The 13076-nt window shown below is 44.0% G+C and overlaps 1 protein-coding gene across 3 annotated transcripts in view; it reads right to left on the bottom strand.

Annotated features, from left to right (window-relative positions):
• SDF4 (stromal cell derived factor 4) overlaps nt 1–13076 on the bottom strand; it is a 62625-nt gene that overhangs the window by 37105 nt on the left and 12444 nt on the right. For all 3 annotated transcript variants that reach the window (XM_056543069.1, XM_056543070.1, XM_056543072.1), the window contains exon 2: nt 12566–12916. In XM_056543069.1, coding sequence (XP_056399044.1) covers nt 12566–12873 — 308 coding nt within the window. In that variant the 5' untranslated portion in view covers nt 12874–12916. The remainder of the gene's footprint in view (nt 1–12565; nt 12917–13076) is intronic.

The following is a 13076-nucleotide window of genomic DNA, read 5'->3' as shown; positions in this document are numbered from 1 at the left end:
GTTCTGCTGCCTGCAACATCCTCCAGCATGACTGGTTTGGTGGTGGGTCAGTAATGATGGGGGGTGGCATTTCTTTGGGGGGCCACACAGCCCTCCATGTGCCTGCCAGAGGTAGCCTGACTGCCATTAGGTACTTAGATGAGATCCTCAGACCCCTTGTGAGACCATATGCTGGAGCGGTTGGCTCTGGGTTCCTCCCAATGCAAAACAATGCTTGACATCATGTGGCTGGAGTGTGTCAGCAGTTCCTGCAAGAGGAAGGCATTGATGCTATGTACTGCCCGCCCGTTCCCCAGACCAGAATCCGATTGAGCACATCTGGGACATCATGTCTCGCTCCATCCACCAACGCCACATTGCACCACAGACTGTCCAGGAGATGGCATTTGCTTTAGTCCAGGTCTGGGAGGACATCCCTCAGGAGACCATCCCCCACCTCATCAGGAGCATGCCCAGGCGTTGTAGGGAGGTCATACGGGCACGTGGAGGCCACACACACTACTGAGCCTCATTGTGACTTGTTTTAAGGACATTACATAAAGTTGGATCAGCCTGTAGTGGGGTTTTCCACTGTGATTTTGAGTGTGACTCCATATCCAGACCTCCATGGGTTGATAAATTTGATTTCCATTGATAATTTTTGGTGATTTTGTTGTCAGCACATTCAACTATGTAAAGATGAAAGTATTTCATACGATTAGTTCATTCATTCAGATCTAGGATGTGTTATCTTAGTGTTCCCTTTATTTTTTTGAGCAGTGGATAAATCTGGTGCCTGCCTAACCAGACCTGGTCCCTATCCAAATAGTCAGGCTGCTAAAAACTGCTACTTTTGGGATTGGCAAAATCTACTACACTCCTCCATTTATTGCAGGGCACTGATTTGTATACCAGCCAGAAGAAAGCCAAGAGAGCCTCTATGTTTGCATGTACAGGAACTTTTCTGAAGTAAACCAGTTTTTCCCAACCAGGGTGCCTCCAGCTGTCGCAAAACTATAACACCCAGCATTTCCGGACAGCCAAAGGCTGTCCGGGCATGCTGAGAGTTGTAGTTTTGCAACAGCTGGAGGCACACTGGTTGGGAAACACTGTGCTAAACGTGATGTAAATAGGGACTTTTATGTGACCTGCCCATCCATACTGACAACTACCTAGAATCTCTATGAACGTGCATTGAAAGCTTCATCATCTTCACTAAAACATGAGAAGCCCTTAAAGGGGTACTCCCCGTGAAAACTCATGTGGAAGATTTTTTAATAGAAGTGATTTACAAATCTGTTTAACTTTCTGGCACCAGTTGATTTAAAAAAAAATAGTTTTCCACCGTAGTACCCCTTTTTAACCTAAGTCACAGGTCGGGGGAAAAAAAGTGCAATAAGAAGCAAATATTTTATGTAAATATTTACAAAGTAAAAAGACAAAGTCATCACTTTGTCCTAACCAGAGAACAATACGCCCATAGACTCCATCGCGGATCCCACACAGTATATTTCACCTATGTTCTTGAGGCTACATGAGAAAACTTCATAGCAGATAAATATGTAAATGCATTTTCCTCTGCTGAACAGATCCGGGTCTATTTGAAGCAGAAGCCTCATTCTCTGCACAGAAGTTGATATTTTGTGACATTTTGGTCGAGAGTGGAAGCTCCAAGAATAGGCAGCCGGATTGTGTGGGCACACACCTTACGTACGCGGTTCTTTCCCCAAATCAGATATCTGCTGAGCAGGATGCTAAGATGGCAGAAGCAAATTGGTGGTTTTCTTTTCAGTTTAAATAAATTAGAGTTTTGTCTCATTTTTTTTATAAACTCATATTGTCTGAATAATTTATTAAAGGGACACTCCAGGGTTTAAAAGGATAAACATATCAATTTGTCATCAAACTTTTTGTCCACCATGGCACATTTCAAGTGTGAGCGCATGGCTTGAAAAGTGTTGGGAAAGTAATGGATACTCCTTATGTACTCACACAATATAATGGAACAAAAGTTGCATAAGCTCACCAAGCCGCTTGTGGAAGAGAACATTACATCTATGGAAATTAGCACATTTTGTTCCATTATATTGTGTGAGTACATAAGGAGTAGCAGTATTTTTGGCAATTATAACACTAATATATATACATTTTATTCCCATTTGCAGGCCCCATCTGTAATTTTTAGTTGTCCTAGCCTCTATGATGTCTCTAATACACTACATAATCCTGCTCCTCTATATTTCTACACCCTTAGAAGCAGCAGCAGCATAGTGGACATTATAGGGCAGTACAGAGCAGTCTAAACTGTAAATCCAGCACTGGGTTGATAATATTCACTTTAAAGTCCTATAATAAATCTACATTCTCTATGTTTGCTATTGTTGCTCAAATTTTTCCGTCACAGGATCATTTACATTTTATTTGAATAGTTCTGACATTTCCGCCAGGGCTGTGGAGTCAGAGTCAAGGAGTCGGAGGAAATTTTGGGTACCTGGAGTCAGAGTCGGCAAACAATGCACCGACTCCTACTAAATTTAGATTGGAATAAAAAAAAAAAAAAAAAAAATAAGTTTAAATGTCCCAATTCACAAAAAGTTATAATTAATGACTTCTCTACTGTAAGAATAAAGACCAATGCATGCAGTGCCTCACGTAACCGCAAAATGAATACGTTAAGTGACCGTGAAGAAGCATGCTTGTAATGTGCTTCACTATATGGCACGCAACGCACAATTCGGAGCGGTAATACTTATACTTTCCATAGTGTTGTGTTTTGCTGTTACAGGGAACCCGTGGGTAACCTAGCCTCTCACTGATAAGGGATTAAGTAAATATGTTTTTTGCAGGACTAGAGACACTTGTATAAGTGAAGGGAATGGAGGGTCAATAGTTCAAGACTGAAGCTGTAAACCATTGGAAAAAGGCTACAATAATTTGTAAACTCGATTGTTAGCTTAAAGGGGTACTCCGCCCCTAGACATAGTTACGTCATGGCATCGTTACGTCATGGCTCCGCCCCCTCAATACATAGACTTGAATTAAGGGGGTGGGCCGTGATATCACAAGGGGCGGAGCCATGACATAACAATGCTCCGGCCCCTGTATCGCCCGTCATTACGCACAGAGCGAACTCGCTCTGTGCAGTAATGATAGCGCGGTGCCGCAGCGGGGATCCCGGGGGTCCCCAGCAGCGGGACCCCGGCGATCTGACATTTTATCCCCTATCCTTTGGATAGGGGATAAGATGTCTAGGGGCGGAGTACCCTTTAAACATGACTATGGGATTCTACTAGGGAAATCATGTTTTATAATAAATGCCCCTTCCTTTATCCTCCCACTGCCCTATCTTCAGCAGCAGATCAGCACACAAACTGTTCAATACAGTAGACTGTTGGCTTCCCAGCCAGTAGTCCTGCGGTAATGACATGTATGTTGCCTTTCTTTCCTTCAAGGAATGTATAAAATACATTCGCATATTAATACAGAGGAGTCGGGGAGTTAGAGTCAGACATACAAAAAACTCCGGAGTCGGAACATTTATCTACCAACTCCACAGCCATGATTTCCGCGCACTGTGATACAAAGTAAGTTTATTTAGTTTATTTTTATTTTTTGTAAAACGGAAAAGAGGGTTGTAGGATTAACTCACATTTATTTAAATAATTGTTTTAAGGTTTATTTCGACCTTAGATGTCTTATCCCCCCCCCCCCCCTATCCAAAGGATGTCTGATCGCGGGGGTCCTGCCGCTGGGACTCCCCACGATCTCCATGCAGCATCAGGCTTCCTGTGCCGGGCGCTGCTCCCGAGACGTGATGTCATGGCCACGCCCCCTCCATTCATGCCCACTCTAAGATGTCTAAGGCCAGAATACCCCTTTAAAGGATAGGGGCTAAGTGTCTGATCGCTGGGGGGTCCGACAGCTGGGACCCCGCGATCTCCCGAGCAGGGCACCAGCATTGCCGCACTATGCGCCGGTTAACGCACGTAGCGTCGACGATACGCCCCCTCCACATACAGCTCTATGAACGCTGCCTCCCCACCTCTCCCATAGAACTACATGGAGGAGGCGTGTCGGCTGCGGCATTATGCTGCGGCCAACACACCTCTTGCACGGCAGAGCCATAGCCTGTTCAGTAGATCACAGGGGGTCCCAGCATTCAGACCCCCCGCAGTCAGACACTTATCCCCTATCCAGTGGATAGGTGATAAGTCGTTTTTGCTGTAGATGTCCTTTAAGTCCCACAGAGAACTATTAATAGCAATCTTTTGATTGCTAATACTGATCAGTGTTATTTGCGATCTACTTCTCTGGTCTGCTAGAAGGCCACCCAAAGGAGGAGATGGCAGGAGTGATCACTATTGATCACGGCAGCTGAAGGGTTAATGGCGGACATCAGCTGATAACAGCAGTCGGCCAATTCCAATCACCTCGCTGGGATCCAGCACAAAAATTGCAGCTTTGTTGAAGATTCCAATAGTACAACACAGGTAAAACCGGTCACTACATGGAAGCCTGCAACGTACATGTAGGTCGCTGAGTACTAAGTACCAGGGAACAGCAACGTACATGTACATTTTGTGTCCCCTAAGTATTAAAAGGGACTGTCGATGTATTATTTTATTGTACAACAATGCTCAGACAGGCAGGTGGTAAACAGAAAAAAAAAAAGTTAAAAACCTCCCATCATGCACTGACAGCTGGATAGCCACAGTTTGGAGTATGCTAATGTCTACCAACCCACCGCATGCAAAGAGTAATGACATCCATATGGAGCTTTCAGCACTGGAGTAAAGCAAGTGGCTCCTCACAGCACTTGTTTTGTGAATGCCTCACTTTACTGCAAACAGAAGCAAAAGCAAAGAAAAATAAATTTGCTAAAAACACTTTCCTCTCAAATTCATGAGTGAATATTGGCTCTCCCCAGGAAACCACACCTAGTATGCTGACCCCATTTCAAAAGGAAAACCAGATGTCGCCCCCGACACATGTGCAGCACTAAAAGGCTTTGTGAAAGTGAAAAGGATGCATGTGCCACCCACCTAAACTGCTTAGGGTTCACATTTTTCACACTTTTAATGTTTATAAAATAAGCATTCTACCTGGTACAATGACTGACAAGTTTTGGAAAACTTAACTGCAGATAATTTTTTTTTGCAGCATGAAAGTGAGGACAGGTTCCCTGTAACAAGATGACATATGGTTCAGGCAGCATGAAAGTAGGGACAGGTTCCCTTTAACAAGAGGATCTATGGTTCAGGCAGCATGAAAGTAATGAATGCGATGATCCAGCACAAAAATTGCAGCTTTATTGAAGATTCCAATAGTACAACACAGGTAAAACCGGTCACTACAGCATCAGACACGTTTCGAGCGCACGCGCTGCCGTGAGCACATCGCAGCAGAATCTTGTCTAATTCAATGGGACTCTACTGCTGCAGAATCTCTGTGCAGAATGCCAATGCGGAACTCCGCACAGAAATTCCAAGGCGTGAACACAGCCAGCGTTAGATCTGTGTTTCCCAACCATGGTGCCTCCAACTGTTACAAAACTACAACTTCCAGCATGCCCAGACAGCCAAAGGCTATCCGGGCATGCTGAGAGTTGTAGTTCTGCAACAGCTGGGGGCACCCTGGTTGGGAAACACTGGCTTGGACCTTCACATGACCACAGACCAGGTTTATACAACATTTTCTGCGTGCATTTTGGCGCATTATAACAAAATACACACGTGCAATGTGTGCCCCATTGTTTTTAGTTGTTTTAGAACATGCATTTTAAACACAGCCCAATATGACTTAGTCTAAATGAAAAGCACATTCATGAACTCGATGAAAAACGCGGTCAGAAGAGGGAAATAAGTGATGGAAATCCTTGTAATTCTGTTGCATATTTTATAGCGTATTTTTCTTCTATTCGAAAATTAAATGGGTACTCTCATTACAACTCATTTTTGCTATTACACTCCTTATGGTAAATAGAAAAATCTTTCTATGTTTTTTTTTGTATTTAAAAAAAGCTGCCACTAGATGTCTCCCAACTTGTCCAGAGGACATTTTCCCCAATCTCTTGCACAGACTTTGGACTCCTGCTGGCCTGGCAGGAGTGCAGCCTTAGCCAATCACAGCTCATCTCACACTGAACTGAACTGCTCTGGGATGTGTGTAGCAGAGTGAGGGAGGAAGTTCTCCCCTGTATGGCTTCAGATGATGTCACGCCTGCTGGGTAACGCCCCCTTCCCAGTCTTTGAATCTGACTGAGACTGAAAATACAGAGCAATATCAAGGTAGAAAACTAAAGAATAAATAAAAATAAAGGCAGAGGGTGGTTTATCATGATGGGGGCAGTGAACTGGGAGGATTATAAAATTTAACAAGATCATGGGAGATACTCTTTATTCTTTGCGCATGTAATCTGCGGCACCTCTTATCCACAGCCGTCCTAAGGAATAGGATTGTTCTGCTCTTGATGAAACCATAAAACAAAAAAGATTATAAAGTTAAATATACGGCCCTCCTTGCCTTCATGACTCTACATAACAAAACAAAGTTTGCTGAAGTTTAACAAGTTTAATGTGCACACATACTGTAACACAGATGTGCACCTTGCGTGGGAGAGTTTTGAGCAACCGCACTGAGGCTTTGAGAACCACAAAGATCAGTCACGTTTCTTGTTTTTGATGATAAAGGTCCAATTTCTTGTAAAGGTGTCATAAGAAGCGGCGCTTCCAGCAGGAAGAATAACAAAGCTCCATTACTGGCTATGTAGGTTGGGATTTCTCAGAATGATGACATGTACCGTACGACGTAGGTTATTGTCCATACAAAGTCAAATGTCAGGGTTTTACCCGATGGCAATAGATCTGAAAGATTCTGATATAAGATATGGGAAAGATTTATGATAAATCACAGCTGGTAAAGAGCAGCTCTCGCTCTGTGGTTCCCAGCCAGTCAATGTACTACATGGCCGCCATGTGATACTATGTTTTCCCTGTAGTGGCCAAGGCGCGTCTTGTATGACAAGACGCGCCTTGTCCAGCAATAACAGCTGACTGCAGGGCCAACTTCTATTTAGCCCCTTAAAAGGGGTACTCCGCTGCTCAGCGTTTGGAAAAAACTGTTCCGAACGCTGGAGCCGGGAGCTCGTGACGTCATAGCCCCGGCCCCCCTCAATGCAAGTCTATGGGAGGGGACGTGGATTACAGATAACTAATCCAGGCTGTTTAGCCCCTTAAAATGTTGCAGTCAATAATGACTATGGTGCCCAGGTGGTCAGACAACTGTTCCTCTGTTCCATCTCCCTCCAACGTTCTCCCGTGAAGTGATCACGAGGTGCAGAGCAGTTAAGATGGCAGCCACGTCCCTAGTTAGGGTGCTTGGTCCTGTCATTTTGGTAACCTAGTACTAATAGAGTGATCATAGAGCAATAAAGGAATACAGAGGCTGTTCGGGAAACCATGTCTGTCGAAAACCATGTCGAAAACCATGTCTGTCTGTTTTGCTCTAAAAACAGCTCCACACTTGTCCGCAGGTCACAAGTGCTAACTCACAGATCTGAAATGCTGGATACTCCGGACGGCTGTGTTCTGTTTTTGTGAGAAAAGCAGCCACAACAACCCATTCAATGATCTCAGCATTCACAAGTACTGTATTTACATAGACCATTGTTTCCCAGCCAGGGTGCCTCCAGCTGTTGGAAAACTACAACTCCCAGCATGCCCGGACAGCCTTCGGCTGTCCGGTCATGCTGGGAGTTGTAGTTTTGCAACAGCTGGAGGCAACCTGGCTGGGAAACACCGACATATACCCAGGCCTTAGTAAAAGGCTGCAAGTAAATGCGGATAATTCTTCCCTGCCACATTTACAGGAGCTGCTTATTGCAGACTCCCAAAGCACATAATAGAGATGAGCGAACTTACAGTAAATTTGATTCGTCACGAACGTCTCGGCTCGGCAGTTGATGACTTTTCCTGCGTAAATTAGTTCAGCCTTCAGGTGCTCCGGTGGGCTGGAAAAGGTGGATACAGTCCTAGGAAAGAGTCTCCTAGGTCTGTATCCACCTTTTCCAGCCTAGGGGAGCACCTGAAAGCTGAACTCATTTATGCAGGAAAAGTCATCAACTGCCGAGCCGAGAAGTTCGTGACGAATCGAATTTACTGTAAGTTCGCTCATCTCTAGCACATAACCTTGTAGGAAGAAGCAGATGACCTCCAGGTAAAGGAGAAAGAAAGAAAAAAAAATGAACCCATCTGTAGCACATTAAATGCTAAATTCTTACGTTTTTCTATATTGCAAAAACACAAAACCAAAAAAAAATAAAAAATAGAAGGTTGCCGACATAACTGTGGGGGTGGGGGGGGGGGGGGGGGTTTAAGGGCACCATTTTTGACTGCACAGCCTGTATAACCAAAGCACATTGAAGGAATAGGCTACAAACCGTGCAGGAAAAATCCATATATAAAAATGGTTACTTTGTAGTTAAACGTGTTTTTTTAGTATCACTGGTTGAAACTAAAAACTATTGTTGTCACTGATTTAAGTAGTCGAAATGTTCTGACATGTACATACACTGATCCTAAAATCATGGGGTCTAAATACAATTGTTCAATGGTCTTGACAAGGAACAGACATGGGGACTAAATGACATGCCCTTGATGTAGTTTATATTAGGGCTTCTCAAAGTGTTTCTACTTTGGTCTCAGCAGCAAATCCATGGCGAAGCTACCATACCCCTATCAGTGCCAACCAAATACCACCATGCAGTACACACAATACAATACAAAAAATAAAAATAAAAAATCCAAATGGAGAAGGTGAACTAGGCACAGTAAAAAGTCCCAGGAGAGACTTGAAATAGATCCAAATTGTAGGATTGAAACGCAGCAATTCGTATGTTGGATGGGTGAAGAAGTCATATTTTTGGTTTCTTAACCTTTAGAGTGCCGATTTGCTGCATTTAAGCTTGAATCCTTAAAAAAAAAAAAAAAAAAAAATCGCAGTGCAGCACAAAATACCTCTCCAGCAGTACCAAACCAATACTGCAGTGCAGCACAAAATACCTCTCCAGCAGTACCAAACCAATACTGCAGTGCAGCACAAAATACCTCTCTAGCTGTACCAAACCAATACTGCAGTGCAGCACAAAATACCTCTCCAGCAGTACCAGGACCACTGTTAACAGTATTCTCCCCATTTACTCCCATCCACCACTGACAGTATTACTATTCCCATTGCCATGACTCCGCACAAAGAATGAACGTGTTCATTCTTGGTAAGGACACAGAAAATAGAATTTCCGTGCCAGAAACATCTGGCACAGAAACTCCGCTGTGTGCACAGCGCTGCAGAATCCTATTGAATTCAACGAGACTCTGTTGCATCGGAATCTCTGTGCCGAATTGCAATGCAGAATCCAGCATGGAAATTCTGACATGTGAACATAGCGTTACACTCTCCCCCTATCCCACTGGTAGCAGCATTTTACCCACCAATTCCTCCCCAGGACACCATTCCCTGACTAGCAGGAACAGAGAAGATGCAGGAGGTGGGAGGGAAACAAAATGTCAGGAGAGCTCTCCCGACTTGCTCTCCCTCTCACCTCCTAATTCTCCTCTGCTCCTGATGATGCAAGGCCTGTAACATTGGTTAATTTCCTGTGGTGAGAATGGGTGAGGGATCTGTAATTACAACATGGAGGGACATTTATCAATGTTTGCTTATGTATTCTTTTTTTTAGTAATTTTTTCCTTACTTTTTTTTTTGCTTATGTGTGACTTATTTATCAACTGGTTTCAGCCTGTTGATAATTTTCTTTCACGTAAGCAATTTTTTCTTTTTTACTTTGGTAGTAGCCTTTTCTGCTCCATGTTTGAGCTGGTGTAAATTTAGTCAATTTTTAACCCTGTTTTTTTTTTTTGCGCAGTTGCGACTGTCGCAGTTAATAAATACCTGACTACCCGTAGTCCATTTTAAAATGTTTACTACGTAGTTAATTTTTGGAAAACTTGCTTTTCTCGCTTTCCAGTCAAAATGTTGCACGAAAAATCGCGTAGTCGCAGTTGCGACAATTATAGCAAAGAAAACCTGACTAAACCCGTTGATAAATGTCCATAATGGTCACAAACTATTGAGTGCACGGATCCTGCACCCAACGAGCAGTCTTCAGGAGAGCTGCAGAATATGTGGACTCATGGACATGTGACCTTGTTGTGGCTGCAGATCCTTTACCCATTCTCACCACAGGAAGTGAACCGATATTGCAGGCCTGGCATGGGTGGATGGGGGGACACATTTTGATCAAAAAGTGCGCAATGAGCCTCCATTTTTTGACCAAGAGTGCTGTTGCAACTTTCTTTTTTGTACATCATCAGTTTCTGCTTTGCATATAGCAATTGAAGGAGAAGCACAGGTGCACCGGCACTACAACAACCACAATGCCCTCAGATGTGCAGATAATGGGCCGCTGACAGAGTGACTGCAAATAGATATGTATCTCTAGGTGGTGCAGACTATGAATAACGGAGCAAACATCCTTAGTTATGCAAGAGAACAGAAGTCGCACTCACCCAGTTCGATGCAAGAATCAAATCCATTTATTAAACACCAGCAGTGGATGACAGGATAAAAAGTCACTGACACGCGGGGAGCGAGGGCGCACGCCCCCAGACGCGGGGTATACAACAGGAGGCGACTAGTTTCGTATATACCTATTGGCCGTAAGAAGCGTCGTGCTGTGACGCGAAACTAGTCGCCTCCTGTTGTATACCGCGCGTCTGGGGGCGTGCGCCCTCGCTCTCTGCGTGTCAGTGACTTTTTATCCTGTCATCCACTGCTGGTGTTTAATAAATGGATTTGATTCTTGCATCGAACTGGGTGAGTGCGACTTCTGTTCTCTTGCATAACTAAGGAAGTTTCTGCTTTGCGCTGATTAGAGATTCTGTGTGCAGAGCTCACATGAAATAGATATCCTTGGCAAGGATTCCTGGGGGAAAAACAAACAAACATTGAAATGTATTCTACACTACTGGCTCTCTAGCGCAGTGTTTTCCAAACAGTGTGTCTCCAGCTGTTGCAAAACTACAACTCCCAGCATTCCCGGACAGCCGATGGCTGTCCGGGAATGCTGGGAGTTGTAGTTTTGCAACAGCTGAAGACACACTGTTTGGAAAACACTGCTTTAGTGCCCCCTATAGGTATCTACCACGTAAGTCAATGTCTTAAATCACAAAGGCGCCTTGAAACAGTATTCGGGATATTAGCCATGCAATAACACCCATTTGTACGCAGTATTGTTCCTAAGATGTTTCAAGGCTCTTTCATAGATCAGATAGGGTACCTGCCTATAGGTGGCACTAGAGAGACCATTTTCTTCCTTCTGAAGGAGGAGAGCCAATTTGTGAGCTGCACTAAGTATCTATTAAGTAATAGTAATAAAGTTAAACTGTATGAACAAAGTTCAACATTAGCTTATATAAAGCTACAGGAAGTGAGCTGTCAGTTCCACGAAAAAAAAAAAAAATTACTACAAAAACATCTAAGAACAAGTCACATCAGATTAGCACATTACATGAGTCAGGAACCGGTCACCGTCACAACCCACCGGAGAGTCACTGATAAAAGTCTAAGAATCTGTGTGCAGTGATTTACACCGTAAACTGCTAAGAAGAAGAGAAATTACCAGCCTTGAGTTTAACCTCATAAGGGTGTATTCACATGTACAGTATCCTGCGCATATTTGATGTTGTAGAGTTCAATGTAAACCAAATGACTGAACACAGCTTCATATCTGCGGCTTCGATCATGTGCCGGATACTGCGCATGTAAATTCATTTTAAAAGGAAATATTTAGCATGGACCAATATAACCTTATCCACAGGACAGGAAATAAGCATCTGTTCAGTCGTCAGACCCTCCGATGCCTAGAACAGAACTAAAGAAGCTCTCATGTGCATGAAGAAGTAGTGTTTATACATCAAAGTCAGGGTCCGACTGCTGGGACCCCTCAAGATCACCTGCCAGGTGCCCCGGCATACCCCATGCATGGAGCTGTCACCCCTCTGTGCACGAAGCTGTGTCGGACAGCGCACAAAGTGGTGGTCGACATGCCCGCCCATGTATCTCTATGGGAGAGGCGGAGATACAACGCTTCCATAGAGATGTACAGTATGTGCAGTGGTCGACACAGGTTCGTGCACAGAACCGGAACCGTAACAAAACCAGAAGGAGATCGCAAGGGGTCCCAGCGGTCGGTCCCCGCAATCAGACACTTATCCCCTATCCTGTGGATAGGTGATAAGTTGCTAAGTACTGAAGTTCCCCTTTAAAAGGAACACTCTGGGCAGAACAGATACATGTGTTATGACTACTGCAGGGTGCGACTGTGTAATGCTTGAAACAAGGAATAAGGCCCTGCATTCTACATAAAGCACATCATTTCTGCCCGCAGTATTCCTCTATAAGCAAGGCTTGACTTGTATCTGCTGCTATTATAGGGGTCATAAAATACAAGGGTCATGGCCCGTTCACAGATGCTCTTGTACCTGTGGCTGTGTCAGGAACTGGAACCCAAGTTCAGTTAGGGACTTACTTTGAAAAGATGGCTGTCAACTTCCTCCTGTTTCTCCTTGGCTCTGAATCCTCATCAAACTCTTCTCTCTCTTTCCCTAGGAAAACCTCTTGATGGAACTCCTTGTTGAGGTGACCATCCATTTCCATTTTCACTCCGTTAAGATGGTCCGGGGGCATGATCTCATTTTCATCCTTATTGTCCACTGGTTTATCTTTTAAGGCAGAATTATTGGCCGGCCTGGCATAAACATCCATAAGAAGAAATACGAATAAGAGGGAGAGGTAGAGGGAACCCAAGCTGAAAAGGAATGCCTGCTTAGACACCATTGTCCTTCACTGAAGAGGATGTAGTTGTAAAGAGATTTTCTTCCTGAAAAAGATAACAGCATATAAAGAACCAGTGTGACAGATTATACAGTGCCTAATCCCTCAAGTTATAATATTATTGGTTCCAGGACGACCATTGTATGTGGAAACCATAAATCTATGGAAACCTGGTAATTGGTTCTGAAGCCACCAAAAGGTCATCC

The sequence above is a fragment of the Hyla sarda genome, chromosome 10 (genome assembly GCF_029499605.1).
Source record: "Hyla sarda isolate aHylSar1 chromosome 10, aHylSar1.hap1, whole genome shotgun sequence".
Taxonomy (NCBI): domain Eukaryota; kingdom Metazoa; phylum Chordata; class Amphibia; order Anura; family Hylidae; genus Hyla; species Hyla sarda.
This window is presented reverse-complemented; position numbering and strand designations above follow the sequence as displayed.